At 33.5% G+C, this 17,143-nt stretch overlaps 2 protein-coding genes across 5 annotated transcripts; one reads left to right on the top strand and one right to left on the bottom strand.

Moving 5' to 3' along the window:
* Positions 1–1,890: 1,890 nt before the first annotated feature.
* Positions 1,891–4,513, top strand: LOC111903870 (uncharacterized). 2 transcript variants are annotated; one of them, XM_023899624.3, is made up of 7 exons: positions 1,891–2,050; positions 2,465–2,882; positions 3,037–3,272; positions 3,354–3,612; positions 3,735–3,914; positions 3,999–4,154; positions 4,223–4,513. In XM_023899624.3, the coding sequence occupies exons 2-7, from the start codon at positions 2,853–2,855 to the stop codon at positions 4,397–4,399; spliced, it is 1,038 nt and encodes a 345-aa protein (XP_023755392.1). In that variant the 5' UTR covers positions 1,891–2,050; positions 2,465–2,852; the 3' UTR covers positions 4,400–4,513. The 2 variants fall into 2 exon arrangements, with proteins under 2 accessions (XP_023755392.1, XP_023755393.1); XM_023899625.3 differs by lacking the exon at positions 1,891–2,050 and adding an exon at positions 2,160–2,368.
* A 7,680-nt stretch (positions 4,514–12,193) lies between these two features.
* Positions 12,194–17,143, bottom strand: LOC111903871 (serine/threonine-protein kinase STY46). 3 transcript variants are annotated; one of them, XM_042898682.2, is made up of 16 exons: positions 16,508–17,143; positions 15,501–15,615; positions 15,309–15,403; positions 15,110–15,214; positions 14,925–14,979; positions 14,704–14,814; positions 14,556–14,606; positions 14,115–14,281; positions 13,916–14,023; positions 13,774–13,847; positions 13,511–13,674; positions 13,316–13,411; positions 13,121–13,201; positions 12,962–13,015; positions 12,749–12,883; positions 12,194–12,563 (listed from the first exon to the last, which is right to left on the bottom strand). In XM_042898682.2, the coding sequence occupies exons 1-16, from the start codon at positions 16,714–16,716 to the stop codon at positions 12,504–12,506; spliced, it is 1,680 nt and encodes a 559-aa protein (XP_042754616.1). In that variant the 5' UTR covers positions 16,717–17,143; the 3' UTR covers positions 12,194–12,503. The 3 variants fall into 3 exon arrangements, with proteins under 3 accessions (XP_042754616.1, XP_023755394.1, XP_042754617.1); XM_023899626.3 differs by having other exon boundaries at positions 13,511–13,686; positions 16,508–17,140; XM_042898683.2 differs by lacking the exon at positions 14,556–14,606 and having other exon boundaries at positions 13,511–13,686; positions 16,508–17,141.

The following is a 17,143-nucleotide window of genomic DNA, read 5'->3' on the forward strand; positions in this document are numbered from 1 at the left end:
ATTTTTTCCGATTTTATTCAATGTTGAGCATTTTCCATTTGAAACAATATAAATATATTTTTATTACATTTTAAACCATATAAATTCATTTTTTTCCGTTAAAACACATATTTTTATATAAATACAAGTTTTCTTCTTTTTTATTTTTTTACATTCAAAGCATAATGTTATGCATAAATATGCATTAGTTATATCATAAAACAAAGCTAACAATAAGCTTCGAATAAGATGTAACAATTTCACGGGTTGCAAACTTGACGTCTGGGCCTTGATCGACTACACGTCTCCAAACCTCCATACTCATTTTAATGTTGCGTATTTAATATAAAATACAATTTTTATATAACTAATACATATTTATATATAATATTATGTTTTGAATGTAAATAAAACCTTGTATTTATACAAAAACATGGTTTTTAAATGAAAAAGAAATGTATTTATACGGTTTAAAATGTATTAAAAAAATATTTATATGGTTTTAAATGGAAAATGGTTAACATTGAACAAAATTGGAAAAAATGATGTTTAATTTGGAACAAAAAAACAAAATGTCAAAATTGAAAGAAAAAATTAAACGTAGTGTTAAAATCAAAAAAAACGAAAACTTAGTGTCTTTTGTGAAAAAAATTCAATTTTGACACGTCAGCATGTCATATCGGTATGCCACATCATTGAAACTGACACGTCATCATGCCACACCAACATGTAACCAGGTTGACCGGTCAAGTGGTCAAAATTGTAAAAATTAGAAAACACAATGTCAAATTTAAAAAAAAATATAGTATTAAATTAGAATTTTAATGTAAACTTAGTGCCTTTTATACTATTTGCCATAGCCTAATTAAAATAACATAACTAATTGTGAAAAACATGAAATATAATTTAGATATGATTTAACGATTTAAAGTTATAATAATCAAATAATAAGTTATTAATTTTTTATTGTCCAAGGATATTATATATGTACTTTATTCTTGCACGTACTCGGTGGTTTCGTGCAAGTTGTTTCGAACATTTGGTGCGATCAAAAGAACCACTATATTGACTATCACATTAAAGTTAAAGATATTACACTATGATTTTGGTTTTCACAACTTTTCAATTGTTATTAACAAATTCTTAAAGAACATTTTACATGTTATCTCGTTTATTAAGTCATATTTTTTGAAAAAAAAAGATATATAATAGTGCATAAGAGATTAAAATTCTGTAACAAATTTCTTTGATTTTAATATTTTACGAAATTTGTTATGTGTATAATAATGAAAGGAGTTATATTTAAAAAAGTCAAAACAATTGACAAAAATGCTCAAGCATTTCAAGCTGTTGTTTTTGCTATTTTGCAACCATAGTCGCCTTTTTAAAGTTGCATACAAATGCAATAATAACAAAAGTATATCACCTATCCTTATTTGGGTTTTTGCGGAAACATTATATTTTTCTATAAAGTCATAAAAAATTATTTTACGTATTGTTAATGTCATCTTTTCATAAGAGGAAAATGAGAAATTACTTGTGTACTTTCTTTTATTTATTAAAATATTATATATATTCTCTCTCTCTCTCATAATAATATTATACTTTTAATTTTTTCATTAAAGATAATATATTCTATTAAATATATCTAAGTATGATACTATACTTTTAACTTTTTGTTAGGAAAATACACTTTTAAAAAAAAATCTAAATACTAAAAACCTAATTATTAGCAAGTAAAAAGTATTATGAAATAGATTTTTTTTAAGATATGTAATAAATTACTAAAAGTGGAATGTAATGTAATAATTATGCATCATGCTTCAGTTCATGCATTTAACCGAAAGACATGATTGGGCCCAATTCTCCTACCGGCCGGGCCGGTGTTCAGAAATTCATAATATAAAAAATTATATATTTTACAGGATTAGGCTTTAATATTGCAGAAGAAGGGATCTTCGGTGCGATCGATAACAACACCGAGCAATCGTGAGGACGAGTAACCACTTGTATGGAGTCATTCATGACTGCATTGATTCAATCGACGCATTGAACAGCTTTAATCTTCAAGGTACACTCTTCGTTAAATGTGTTTTGTTTTTATCTCTTTTATGTTTTTAGTGAAATTTGAGAGGTGAGGTTGTGTTATAATGGAGAGCTGAATCAGCGTCAAGGAATTTGCAAAAGGATTTGTATGATAATCGTCTGTTAAAACCTGTTTCCATCTTTCATGTGTTGCATTTCGATTTGGTTCGACTGATGGTTCCTCGTTATACATCTTCGATTAGTTTTGTTTTGTAATTAATCGCCATTACGGAACTCATTTGAACATTCGGAGAGCGAGACGGAACCCTCATCTTCTGTCTTTCAGCTCCAGGAAGTAGCACGCGTTGACTACCTTCCTTTTGTTCTCGATTTCTCGTAATATGTTCTTTGATTTCAGCTTTTGATGGTTTACTTGAGCTTCTATTTTGTTTTATTTCAGGTTTTCGAAGCTCGATTTGAGGCCTGACAGGTTTTGGTTTCGAGATTTTGAGCTAGTTATCTTTCGATCTCCTATTTGGATTCGAATCTGGTTGAAGTTTTGACTGACCAGAAACGAAAGAGCCGGAGGAAAATCTGTAGAGGATAAAAGGGGGAAAAGTGTGGATCAGTTCAAAAAGTCATCTCGTAACAGTGTTATTCTCGTGAAGACTGAAGAGACACTCCTCTTTTCGTTTCTTTTTTTCTCTCTAGGCATATTGATGTGAAGCAAAAGATTCAACATGGGAAAAACATGAGTAAAACAAGAGAGAATTGGGAAAGGGGAAATTTCTACTCGAGCTACCAGATGATTTCCCTTTCTCTTCCACTTTAAATTCCCTCAACAAATAATGGCTGATGATCTATGCTTCTTCATTAAGGTACACTTGATTCAATCTATAGTCCTTTCTCTTTTCCTTTCTTTGGTTTCATTCAATATCAAATATCTTGATTCTGTTCTATATGTTCATGTCTTTATTCTTGGCTGCAAGTACAAAACAAACACTAAATACCTGCAAATGCTTTGAATTACAGGATATGCTTATCGTTAGACCTCCAGTAAAGAACTCCTTGGTGTTGAGAATAAGTTTGTTAGCTTTTGTCATGGTATGTGGGGTTTTCATGTGTTCAATTGGTCTAAAGCAAATTAGCAACTTCACAAAGGCCGGTTTCATTGACATTAAAGTGGTTGACAAACCTTGCGAAGTGCCAAATGTTGAAAAATGGGAGAGGCCTTATGTCCATTTCCCCAAACCCACAACTTTTAATCGGTATGCTTCAAATTTCTTTCTTTCACTCTCATTTTAGCAAATGTAAAATTACTGATATTGTTCTCTTTGGGGTATAATTAGGGCTGAATGTGCATGCAATCCTGTTCGATACTTTGTTATCTCATCAACACAAAGATCTGGGAGTGGATGGTTTGAGACATTATTAAATAGTCATATGAATGTAAGCTCAAATGGTGAGATCTTCTCAGTTAAACCAAGGAGGACAAATATGTCAACAATTGTGGACACTTTGGACAAAATTTACAATCTTGATTGGTTGACAAGTGCTTCCAAGAATGAATGCACAGCTGCAGTGGGCTTGAAGTGGATGCTTAATCAGGTGATACTTTCTTGCATCCAAACTACTTAATTTCTCATACATATATATCATATATAACTCATAATAGCAACATCTATATATCATTTGACTTTAGTGAGTGGTTGACTTCGAATTTATTTCAGGGTTTAATGCAAAATCATGAAGCAATAGTGGAATATTTTAAAGCGAAAGGAGTTTCAATGATATTTCTTTTCAGAAGAAATCTTCTTCGTAGAAGAATCTCAATACTTGCAAATGCTTATGACCAAAATGCTAAACCTCTAAATGGAAAACACAAATCCCACGTGCATTCACATGATGAGGTCAATTTTGTAATTTGTGTGTGTATGTGTGTGTGTGTGTGTGTGGTTTCTTTACTAAAGTATTTATTATTATAATGTTGTCAGGCTAAAATTCTAGCAAGTTACAAGCCCACAATAAATACAACACTACTGATACCCGAGCTTAAACAAGCCGACAACATGGTTAAACAAGCTTTGGAATACTTCAATACCACTCGCCACATCATCCTTTACTACGAAGACATTATCAAGAACCACACTGTATGTTACCTGTTACCTGTTATCTGTTATCTGTTATTTGTTGTTATCTGTTATCTGTTTATTTGTAGGTATTGGAGGACGTGCAACGTTTTTTGAGGATACCGCAAATGGAGCTTAAGAGTAGGCAGGTGAAGATACATAAAGGTCCATTACGTGAACAGGTGGAAAATTGGGATGATATTAAAAAGGTATTAAATGGAACACTTTATGAGAGCTTTCTGCATGAGGATTATAAAGTTAGTTAAATGGTTTGTAATTGTGTATATTTTGTCTTAACTAACTCATTCTTTATTTATATCCCTTTGTTTGTCATTGGAAAAAAACCAATAGGGTGTCTTCCCTGTTGAAATTTTGCTCTAGGCTTTCATTTTTCATATGCCTTAATATCATCTCAATCTAATTCAACTTTTTTCTTTTAAAAAAAATGTTGTAGACTATTATTACTCTTGTAATAGTTCCCATTTTGTGTCATGTGTACTCAACTGTAAGATCCAGTTTGTTACATAGGATAAAACTAGACAAACTTTTTAGAACTATTTTTGATGACGTGGATAAAAAGGGTATTTACGTCTTTTTGCATAAACGAGAGATAGAGACTTGAAGCTAGTCCTTGTTCCACCTTTTTGGGTGGGGGAAGTAGTTTTTTATTTTTGTATCATTGGTATCAACTGAGCGAATATATGTCAAATACAATGTAAAATACTTGGTCATGTATAAAAAAAATAAAGGGTAATAAAGATTTAATGGGTGTAAATTTGACTTGGATTTGGGGAAAATTATATATTGTCAATTTCTTGTAGAAAAACAAGTATACATATTTTTTTTGGAATTTTGTAGAGCTTTAATTGGATAAACCATGGATATTGGTTGGAACGTAAATTTAATTATTTGGAAATTGATTTGACAAGTTAAAGTTGGTTTTATACTTTATGCAAATGTGATAATAGTATCATATTTATGAAAAAGGACAATATAGGTTTGTATTTATTAATAACAAGTTGAAAGTAAACACAAGAAAATAGCTATAAAAGGAAATGTTCGAATGGGTGGAATAAGTTGATGGGTAAATGCGAGAAAATAGCTATAAATGGAAATATTTGAATGGGTTAAATAAGTTGATGAGTAAATACCAGAAAAGAGTTATAAAAGGAAATGTTCGAATGAGTCGAATAAGTTAATAATAGGTAAGTGTTGCCTTAGGTGTGTTTTCAAATTGATTATTTGAGAAAATTAAGTCGTTATTTAAATAATTTGATGTTTATAATTACATTTAATATATTTTATTGTACATATAATTATGAAATACTATAGTAAAAATTAGGGCCCTTTATCCGAAATTTAGATACTGATTCAGTGATTTGGATATCAAAAATCCATTATCCAAAATTTTATTTTATTTTCTTTGTTTAGATTTACTTAAAGACTGTAATAAATCTGAAATAAATTTAAAATCTAGTTCTATAAAGAACATAGAACAAATCTTTTAAAGCATCAAATACAAGAACATGAAAATAGTTACTGGGAAAGGACGTTCTTGTTGAGTAGCATTTACAAATCAAATATTAAAAACCAGCAACATAAAGATCATCACCCACCACCACCAAGCAAAATGTAAATTAATGTAAAGATCAAACATAAAAACCACCACAGTCAATTCCCATGAATTTGTAGCATTTGCAAATTAAAATCTAGATTACTCTGAATAAATATTGAACCAGAAAACTTATAAATCCTAAAAGAAAAGCATAAAAGATGTCAACGAAGAAGGTGTTCGGGAGAAGATATGTTTTTGCGGCTATAACATTGACACGGAACTCTAATCCTCATAAAAAACATAAATATACTAAACTAATAATTTAAAAAAATAAAATAAAAGATTATTTTTTTTTTGGGATTTTTGAATAGCTGAAATATCCGAAAATGCTATATGAATCGGAACCTGAAATTTGGATATTTGAATTTTCGGATAATTTTAAATCGGATTTTGTATTTTTCGGATCGGATACAAATATTTTTAAACACCTTTAATAAAAATGGCCGAGAGGTTGACACAATTGAATAGGAACCCATAATATTCATCTTTGGTATTTAGCAAATAATTTAAACACAAAATTATATCAAATGACATAAATATAACGAAAGTAGTAAAATGTACCAAAATCTATACCCCTACGGATTTTATAGATTTTTTAAGAAGTTTTTAAGTCTAATCACATACATATAATCACATCTAACATCATATCATCATTCCCACTACCTAAATAAAAATATATTATTATATAGGTAGCATGGGCGGTCCTACAGCGGGGGCAGGAGGGGCAATTGCCCCCACAACAAAAAAAATTCATTAAAAATAGGGTTTTTTTTAAATATATATATATTAACCTTCAAAATTATATATTTTGACTCATCAAAATTTTTTTCCCCCATAAAAAAGTTATAATTTTCTTTTGTCTCTTCTTCGGAAAATTCTTGGGTCCGCCCATGATAGGTAGGGGCATGAATATTAGATAGGGAGAGTGAGAATATACTGACAATAGTATTAACACGCTACGTTACTTGTTATACTAATGATTTTTTTAACGGTTATATGTATTCAAAACTAACTAAACGCCAGTAAAAGGGAACAAACAATTAGTTTATGAGTGGATTTTGTATCCATCTATTTCAGTTTTTTTTTTTTTTTTTTTTTTTTTTTTTTTTTTTTAAACGGTTCCTACTACCAAACCAATTAAACGAAAAAGAAACAGTGGAATTTAAACATCCCAAAAATACGGTTCAAAATTTTTATTTTAAATCATTAATAAAACCATAGCTAACAATTTATCACATAAAAATCATAAGTCATGTATCTCAAAATATCATAAACATCTGTCAAAACATATCAGAGTAAAAACATCACAGACTAAACAATGATGTGTGCACTGCAGTCATCCCAAGCTTTTCACATTGCTAACGGAAGTACGTGAAACCAAAATTGAAAACTATAAGTATGAAGCTTAGTGACTCTCCCCAAGCTACCACATATCATACACATAATCACATAGCCTGGACCCCCGCCCCGCCCGACATCGGACAGAGTCCGGCATCAGGCCCCGATCGGTATATAGATCTGTTTCTACCAGACCCCGCCTATCTCTGGGCCATGCCCGCTATACACATACATACAATAACATATAATCATACTAGCATATAAAGAATCATACACGGTACTATATATTCTCGTCCTAAGGCCTCGCCTATCATGGGCCCTGCCCTACTCTGCTAATAATGATATATGGAACCCCGTCCACACTCAGCTAGTGATGAGATACGGGACCCCGTCCACACTCACCTACTTACCACGCACATACAAGTATCACAAAGACAACAAGTATAACTAAACATGCATTCCTTCATCGGGTACCACTCGACATCGAACCGTAGTTCGGAAACATACATATAAACATTCCTTGGGCCCCGTCCGACATCGGACCAAAATCCAAAATCATATAAACATTCCTCGGGCTTGCCCCGACATCAGACCGAAGTCCGGAAACATACTAACATACCTAAACGGGCTGGCATTGGTACCTTCGACCCGTTCCTACAGGAGAAAACTCACCTCGCAAAGCTGACTGCAGAATCCCGCGAATAAACCTATGGTTGCTAGATGATAGATCCCCGAACTGTTGGTGTCTCGACTCCCTGAGCTACTGATCATCATACATATTAGATAAGTCTGGGATTCTTATAACCTAACCATAAGTCCTCACAGGGGTAAAAGACCATTCTACCCCTCACATACCCTTGTCCCAAAATGAACTCTACCCAACCTTGGCCCAAAAGATAAACACTTACTCAAGGCCCAATATATATGGCCTAATTTTCAATTGGGCCCAATCCCTTCATATGGGCCTCAACCTAAGGCCCAAAACCATAATATGAAAGGCCCAACACTATATAGGCTTCCCAAGCCTACTTGTGGCCCACTAATGGCCCAATTTGCTAAATTGGGCCCACCCCTTTAATAGGACTTGCCCTAAGGCCCAAACATATTCTTGGCCCAAAAAATATGGCTTCTGGTGGCCCAATAAGGCCCAAAGAAACAAAGTGCAATGTATGGCCCAACCCGAGGCCCAAAACACGCAAAGCCTACATCTGATGAGTACGTGGGGTGTACTCCTCTATACGCTAAGCGTACAGGCTGTATGGCTTGTACGCTGCGCGTATTGCTATGTTAAGCAACTTTTCTCATTAAACATTTAATTCTCTATTCCAAAGGCTATAATCACAGATCCAAATGTCTTAATCCATAAAGTCACTGACTTGGTGACTTTACATGACCCAAATAAGCCCAAAATCCAAAAATAGTATTCTACTTTCATGAAAGTGATCTTAACTCATGCATGAACCCACTACGATATTCAAGATGGCAACTTTCTGCCTTAGGGACTCATTTAGCACTGAGAGTGGTGACTCTAAGCCTAGGAATCAGATTTGAACCATAAAGCTCCATCATTGGGATCAGAAAGTCCAAAAACTCAACATAATAGATCTAAGCATTAAAGAGGAAAGTTTAAGACTTTATACCTCAAGATGGTCTGAAATGAAACAGCAATCTCGGATCTACAACTTTTCCTTTGAACCACCACCTTGCTTTACTCTTTACTTGCTTGGAAAATGGATCCACAACACCAAAATGCTCTCTAATGGCCTTCTAAGATCCAAGAACACTCAAAGAAGGATTAAGGTTTCGTGGTAGTTGTCTAAGGGTGAAATGGAGGCTAACCATTGAGACATATTATTCCTTTTATAGTGGCATACCCTAAAATTTAGGGTTTTAGTTTGAATGGAGTACACCCCATATACCTTTATGTACGCCTAACGTACTCACAAACCACCCTCATCCATTTTACTCCTCTACGCTGGGCGTACCCCAGCTTACATTGGGCGTACTTTCCCGCCTATCACCTTGCATGCATGGTACCTTCTTGCCACTTTTCTCCATTAGGGACCAATATTGCCAATAACTTCAAAGTGCTATAACTTCGTCGTTTTAAGTTCGTTTCCGACGAACTTTATATCCACAAAAAGGTGGCGAGAAGCCCTATGCTTCTAACAGCTCATCGTTACCTAAAAACTTCCTGAACAAGAACCCAAACTCCCTAGAAGATTGAGATGTCAAATTACGTGTATGCCCTTAGCCTCCGAAGACACAATCCAACACTTTCAAAACCAGGTGTTATAGGAATCAAAGATAAGCTCTCTTATGTACTCCATGTTCCTAAAAACAAGCACGTTCCGATACGTACAAAGGACCCGAATCAAAGTAAAACAAGCCGTCTCGATGAGCAATCTGCCAAAGTTTGCAACAACTTGGCCATCAATCCATTGAAACAAAGCATCAATGGAATCAAAAGTTGGAACCATCTCATCAACCTAGTCCGCAAACTTTTGCCAAAGCTAACGAACCAAAGACCATTTCAAGAACAAATTCTCCATGTCATCCTGAACCTCACCACAACATGGACATGATAAAGCGATCAAATCAATCACATGACTAGCAAGGTTACATCCGGTTGGCAACCGATTAAGAATAAGTATCCAAATAAAGATGTTAACTTTAGCAATATCAAGTAACTTGATCTTCTCAATATTATCCAAAATAGCAATTAGACCTCTTTTCTCTTCAAGCAATTTGACAAGACCCTCTTCCCATATCTGTCTCTTTATTAATATTTATCAACCTACTTTGAATGTTCTTTTTAGATGCATTTCTTTCCACATTATAATTCTTGTTTCATGACTTTAACTTGAAAGTAAAATATTTGAGTTAGTTTTTGAATTTAACGAACTTATTAGATTTCATAAAATTCGAAGGACAAGAATGCCAAGCTCTACAAACCATGACATCAAAGCTGTTTAATTCCATCCAAGAATAAAAAAACTTAAAAGGAATTAGGCCATATTTAAACACACCATCTTTCACCATCATCAGTCTATGATCATAATGAATTCTATCTAAAGCTTAAGAATACATATTTGTGACAATCGTAAAAATTAGGTTAACGTTCGTCGATAACAATTTCTATGAACATAATAAAAGACTTAATGTAACATATTCCATTCATTTTAATGAAAATAAAGTTTACGCTTGGAAATGCATATGAAATATCATTTAAGTCTTCGATGAGTATAGATCGTTGATGACCAAATATATTTCATTATACAAAAGTAATGATTTGATACATATGATTTAAATAATATATGTATTAAGTATTATCATGCATATATGATACACTAAACAAAAATAAACAAAATTACGAAACCACGGATATAAAGAACGTCAAAAACAGAGTTCGTATGCAAAAATTATGACAATCCGAAGAAAACAGACATTTGAGTGACAGTTGAGCGACAGTCAACGACCTATAATCGTAAAAATGAAACTTCAAACATTTTGCTAGGTGCCTTAAACTATGAATTTGGAACTTCAAACAATTTTCCCTTAATCACCGTTGAATCTAGTATTTGATTATACTAACTTTTTCTGCCCGAAAAACAACAACACTACTGTGGATAAGATTAAGACAAAGCAATATCGTCTTTCCCATTAATGAATCTTCAAATGGTTCATTAAGTTAGCTACGCAACTCGTTACAAAAACGGATTAACATTTTGCAAATAAAGAAAAGGTCTAGTATTTGATTTAATTGCTAACTTTTCCGTTTCACAAAAAAACTGACACTTTGCAAATATAGTCGAATCGCAACGAATGGGAATCCACCGTTAATGTACTTTCAGACGACTCATTCACCTAGTTGCGCAACCCGTTAGGTGAATATTTTTATGTTCTACGAAGGTAAAATCGAATACAACAACGCTTCAACTTGAAAATTTTCGCGAGAAGTCGGATCAGGGCGCATGGGACACGTGGTCCAAGAACGCACCACACGGCACGCTCTCGGCCACACAAGTCACCCAAGATATGTTACTCTAAATAGAAAGTGCATCCGGTCTTTCTCTCTCACATTTCTCTCTCGATTTCTCCCGGTCTCTCTCTCTCTCTTTCTCTCTCTCTCTCTCTCTCTCTCTCTCTCCATATATATATATATATATATATATATATATATATATATATATATATATATATATATATATATATATATATATCCCGTTTTCCGGCCGACGAGCCATCGCGAGCCACTGTTGGTGTCGCCGCCAACCACCATGTGTTGCCACAACCACCATTGATCAACCCACCGACCTACCCCAGCTCTGACTTAACCTCCGACGACCCTCCCCTGCCTCCCACTCCGACTGCCAACTCCAAACGCTGCATTTTCCTGCCGACAACCCACCGTCGACGTTTTTCGGCGACTAGAGACCTCTTTCTGGCAAAATATTTCCAGCAGCCAACCACCTATTTCGACCAAAAATCCAGTGAAACGCAGCCTGTTTGATTTTCGACGCAATCCGACGCTTTCAACAAAAACACGATATTTAAAAGCACACTTCGGAAGTGAGTTCACAGTCCCATTCTAAAACATTTTACACTTTCGGGGAAGAATACATGCTTAACTTTGCCAATGTGACACATTCAAAATTTAGAACACCCAACATGTATTTTGTTAACTCTTATCACTTTTTCTTTGTCTTCATTTTGTTTTGTGATTTTAAGAACTACTTTCAACTCACATGCCTTGCCAAGAACTTATTTTGTAATAACATAGCAACTTAGGTCTATAATAAAGATTACATTCAATTAGATATTTCATCCATACAGTCGATGAGAAATAAAAAAAATCGAATCAAAGCTATTAGACCTTGTCGTCACTTCCGACCACCCTAAGATATGCTTAGGAAGACATTCACGCCAAAATAACTCAAACCCCTCCCCTACAACTATTGTATTTCAACTAAAATGTGATATTTGGTTATAAGTTTGATTAAACCGAGTTCCTACAAATCGACCGTGTTTGCCACTAGTGCGATTAATTTTAAATCACATACATTAGTACCATTTCCTTCAAAACACCAACGAAATTCATCTTATAAAAAAAATCTTTCCATCAAACTTCTCATAACGATATATGATACATTATAGATACAAATCGTATGCTCGTGTATGCTTATATGTTTATACATCGTACTAACAACTTTTCACAAGCATTGCTAAAAACCTCTCCCTCATAGCTACCCAAATTCATTTTCACATAGTCTAGGAACCCAAAGAAATGGTACAACAAGAAACAATGTTATACACAACTAACATAACTAAATTATTGAAACATCGTGAAGTTACCTATTATGTTACTTTTCAAACTTACACGCTATTCAAAGGACGTGGTAATCATACATCATACATCATACATCATCCGCTTCTACAATATTTCTTCTCTTGATAGATCTTTTCTCTTCTAGTACCTACATGTAGGTCCCACTTCTTACGCATGACATAACAGAACACACAACAAACAGACACAGACATGCCACAGATGTGAATGAGACAAAAAATTACAATTCTTTGTCACACCCAAATAGTTGACACGTGAGTTGTGTGGAAAAGACATAAATACCCTTTATCATTGAAAGACTCCTTAAATATTTACCATCTTAGACAAATTCATCAAGATTGTGATTATCTCGGAAAATTCCGGCCTCAAAGACGGATCTTGCTGCCAACATTGCTCAAGTAGTCCCACAATCCCTGGATGAGTATGCTTTGGAATCACAGGCCTTAAACCCTGAAATTTAAAGCAATATTTCAAATAATTAACATCACTAAACCTGTGGCATTTTGGTAATTATGGGAACATATATACCTTCTGGACCACACCTATTGCTGCCTGAAGTGGAGTCAAGTTTGCATATGGAAGCTGCCATGTCAACCCGTAAAATAAAGATTAGTTGGTTTATGTCTTTTTGATCAAATATTAAATTCCATTTTCTTTATTTTTTTTTTATTTTGACTTTGGTCAAACCTTCCGTGTTAAAAGCTCCCACAAGACAATGCCAAAGCTGAAGACATCTGCCTTGTGATTATATGGCTTGTGTTCAATAACCTTCAACAATACAAATATTATATACCTTTGTTAAAACATATTATATACTTTTTTTTATCAATATAGACAATATAATTTATTAAAGTAATTGATATTATGGTAAAAAATTATAACCTCTGGAGCCATCCATCGATAAGTTCCAGTTTCTGCAGTCATAACTCCAGATTTATTTTGCACTCTAGCAACCCCAAAATCAGAAACCTTAACAATCTGTGAAAAAAGAATGAGAATAATTTAAAGAAATTTAAAAAAATGGAATATGAATTCATAAAGAAATTAAGCAATTTAGAAGAATTTTAGTTTGCTTACTCCATTTTCATCCATCAAAAGATTGGCGCTTTTAAGATCCCTGTGGATTATGTTATTTTCATGCAAGTAATTCATTCCTTTTGAAACAAGAATTGCTATTTTGAGTACAGCTGGCACATCAAAATGACCTTTTTGGTTATGTAGGAAATCATACACACTTCCACCTGTCATATATTCTAAAAAAAAAAAGATTTCAGGGCCAAAATTCAAATTTCAAAAAATTATTTTTCTACGGTGAAGAGGAATTATTTATAATTAATCACCTGTAACTATACAAAGATTTGGAGGTTTTGTACATGCTCCTATAAATTGCACAACGTTTTTGTGCCGAATTTTCCTGCAATTATGAAAAAACATGTAAAATACCTAAAAAGCCCTTGAAGGGGGGAAATGAATGTAACAAACCTCATTATATAGACTTCTTGAGCGAATTCTCTCTTCACATTTTCGTTTAAATAATCGTCTTTGAGAGATTTTATGGCCACATCTTGAGTACAATATGTACCTTTATACCTGTGTATAAAGAAACAAATAATAATTATAAAAATGATATTTTGTAGTTATGAATTTTGTGATACATAACTTGTGGATAACTTTAACTTACAAATCACCATATGATCCACCACAAATTCTGTATTCATAATTCAAAAGTTTAACATCAATTTCCCAAACATCAGCTCCATCCACAGGCATCTTTACACTTTCTTGAAAATTCTTTTTCTCCAACTCCTTAAAAGGTGACACTTGTGAATTTTTTGACCATGGTATATCCTGCAGTCAATTTCAACATGTAAGAAACAAAAATGTGGGCCCTGTTTGTTATACAGGACATAACAAGACAAAACAGGTTGTACTGTGTTTCATTGTTTAGGGTTCAGGGTTTAGGGTTTTAGCCTTTTAGGGTTTAGGGTTACAGGGTTTTAGGGTCCCACCCAAAAAGGTGGAATAAAGACTTGGTCTAGATGTTTTGTTTGTGCAAAAGACGTAAATGTCCTCCTAATGCTAATCATAAAAAATGGCTCTAAAAAGGTAGGAGGTTAACCACCTCAACCCTTGGTAATTCCGTTGCTAGTACATCTTTGAGTTTCTCAGTTTCCTACAAATATGTGGAAATAAATTACAATTTCTGAAAGAAGGATTAAAATTTTGAATTTTTTTTTTATCATATTTAATAGATAAATATAGTGAAATACCTCATAAGGCCAACCATAAACAACAAAGACATCTAATGAGTAACCATCGGTTGTTGAAAAGGCATGAGCTTCTTGAATATTCAAGCCGATCTCAGAGAGAAGTGAAGTCAACTGAATACAAATCATAATGAAAGGAGATTATAGTTATAGTTAATATTTAATACAATAACTGTTGTATATAAATGTATTTATAAGTAAAAAAAAAAAGGAAATGTAATTACCTTACATAGGAGTTTAGGCTTATCATTTGTTGAGATTGTAATTTCATGCAAAGGCCTACATGAGTTTGAAAGTCTTGTTATATCACAAAAATAATTAAGAATACACACAAAGAATTGAGCAGAAAAAAAAAACAAATAAACAAAAACATAATGATCAAATAGAATCAAACCTTTCAGAATATTACCGAAATAAGTGCTGGTTTGCACTCATAACTTTGATTCCACCTTCTTGATTTGATTTATTGGCCTCAAAAGCAGATTTTACACCAAATGCAGGTGGTGGATGATTGCTGTAAAAAAAAAAAAATTAAAAAGTTTTTAATAAATATTATTTTGTGTTATAACTTGAAAGCAAGATTTAGGTGTTAATTTTTCAAATCATGCCTTTTCCTGAGTGGATGGATAGAAATTTGAGCATCTTTCATCTGTGTATAGCTTGAATTAGACTCACCACCATTTTCATCAGTGCTAGAATGAAACTGCATGATAAAGTTTTTTAAAACTTTGTACATTAAATCAAGTAATCAACACCATTTATATTACATTAATACATTTATTGTTTATTATTTTCCATACCTGAATAAGGCGAGCTTCAAATGCAGGTCTAGTAGTTGGGTCATGTGCCATGTGTAATAACTTTTTATGCATAAGAACTTCTTGTGCTCTTTCAACATTCACATCCAAAGCATATCTACAAAGATTTTTTATGATATTAGTGATAAGAATAATGAAGAAAATGGCACCAGAGTTATGATCATTGGATCCCAAGAAATCAACTGCTGTAAATTTAAGTAATTGTAGCTTTGTGAAGGGGATACAAGAATAAATTTACTGTTTAAAATACTTGAGAATCTGCTTTTGACTAAAGATCCCAACAACAAGCTCTCCACAACTACTACAATAATTTGGGTATATTTTAACACATTTGAAAACGACAAGTTTGCCATCAAATTAGACTGGTGAGCATAAAAAAACAAGACTTTGTCAATTTCGAGTAAAATATATGCACTCTTAAGCTTTTAAGGTCAAATATAGTATTTTCTAGAGACAACTTGAGCTTCAAATGTGTTATAGATTCAACAGAAGAAATTTTCCAATTCTAGTAGTTGTTGAAAAAGGTTGATGCAAAACTTGTCGAGATAATTTATGAAGCACATCAAGTTTAATGGATGAAAATTGAAATTGGTCGGTTTTCACCTCCATGGTCAAAGTATCTATCTTTCCTGAAAGGATGGAGTAGAGTAGGTAATAAGAAATTAGGAATATACACACCATTGCCTTTTCTACTATTGAAATTATGCTTTACGAATTTTAACGTACTTTAGATTCCAAAAGAAGAATGAAAGTGTAGAAGAACAGGATTCAAATTCAAAAACGGGATAAAATTAGTATGTGAATTTCGTACACCAACTGTTTGTAAAAAATACCAGCTGAACATCTGACGAATTGCAGTAAGTTTTGACACAATCACCTTGTTTTGAAGAATTGTCTTCATTTGATGATGCAATATATTGAGAAATTCCATAACGAATCACTCGAATGAAGAGAAATTTAGGGCTTCAGACGACTGAATTCAAAATTACCTAACAGGAAGACGATTGAAATGAGACCATAGCTGATCTTCAAAACCAGGTTGACATGCCTCTTCACAATCCGACTCTCTAAGTCGGCGAAGAACCTCCTGATAAACCTCTACCTTCGGTCTCCGCTTCCTACTCGCAACCGCTGCCGGCGACGCCTCCGAAGCTCTGCTACTACAACAACTCTCGGTATCTCCTCCTTCCATCACCATTCCTTCACCACAACGTCTCCCTAACCACGATAAACTAGCTTTTCGCTTACATCCAAAAACTACTCATAAATGAATCAAACAATCACACACAACGAAGAAACCGAAGATCAACGACAAAAATTGTGCTCACTAAACAACAGTAATGAAACAGTTTAAAGCACAAGAAAACAAAGTTTTAACAATGGTGAATACCGCCCTGCTCAACAATGTTTCCCTTTATATATATGGTAGTTCCTGGAGTCCAGAGCAAAAAGCTCTAAACCCAAATAACAGTACAACATTTAGAGCATAAAATACAAGATTTACAAAAAGAATCTCTTGGAAATCAAGATTTGGCGTCAACTTTTATCTGGGGAAAACGATAATGGCGTAATGCGCACCCATTGAGCGGGTATCGACGTGGATTCAAGCCATTCTTCTTTGCCTT

This window comes from Lactuca sativa, chromosome 9, assembly GCF_002870075.4.
Source record: "Lactuca sativa cultivar Salinas chromosome 9, Lsat_Salinas_v11, whole genome shotgun sequence".
NCBI classification, from domain to species: Eukaryota; Viridiplantae; Streptophyta; class Magnoliopsida; order Asterales; family Asteraceae; genus Lactuca; species Lactuca sativa.

Excerpts from the sequence above, each read along its gene's own strand:
- LOC111903871 (XM_023899626.3), bottom strand. The coding sequence starts at position 16,716 with ATGGTGATGGAAGGAGGAGATACCGAGAGTTGTTGTAGTAGCAGAGCT. Across the intron at positions 13,848-13,915 it reads CAAGAAGTCTATATAATGAG|GAAAATTCGGCACAAAAACG; the intron begins GTTTGTTACATT and ends TCATAATTGCAG. Across the intron at positions 13,202-13,315 it reads ATCGATGGATGGCTCCAGAG|GTTATTGAACACAAGCCATA; the intron begins GTTATAATTTTT and ends GTATTGTTGAAG.
- LOC111903870 (XM_023899624.3), top strand. The coding sequence starts at position 2,853 with ATGGCTGATGATCTATGCTTCTTCATTAAG. Across the intron at positions 3,915-3,998 it reads ACGTGCATTCACATGATGAG|GCTAAAATTCTAGCAAGTTA; the intron begins GTCAATTTTGTA and ends TAATGTTGTCAG. Across the intron at positions 4,155-4,222 it reads ACATTATCAAGAACCACACT|GTATTGGAGGACGTGCAACG; the intron begins GTATGTTACCTG and ends GTTTATTTGTAG.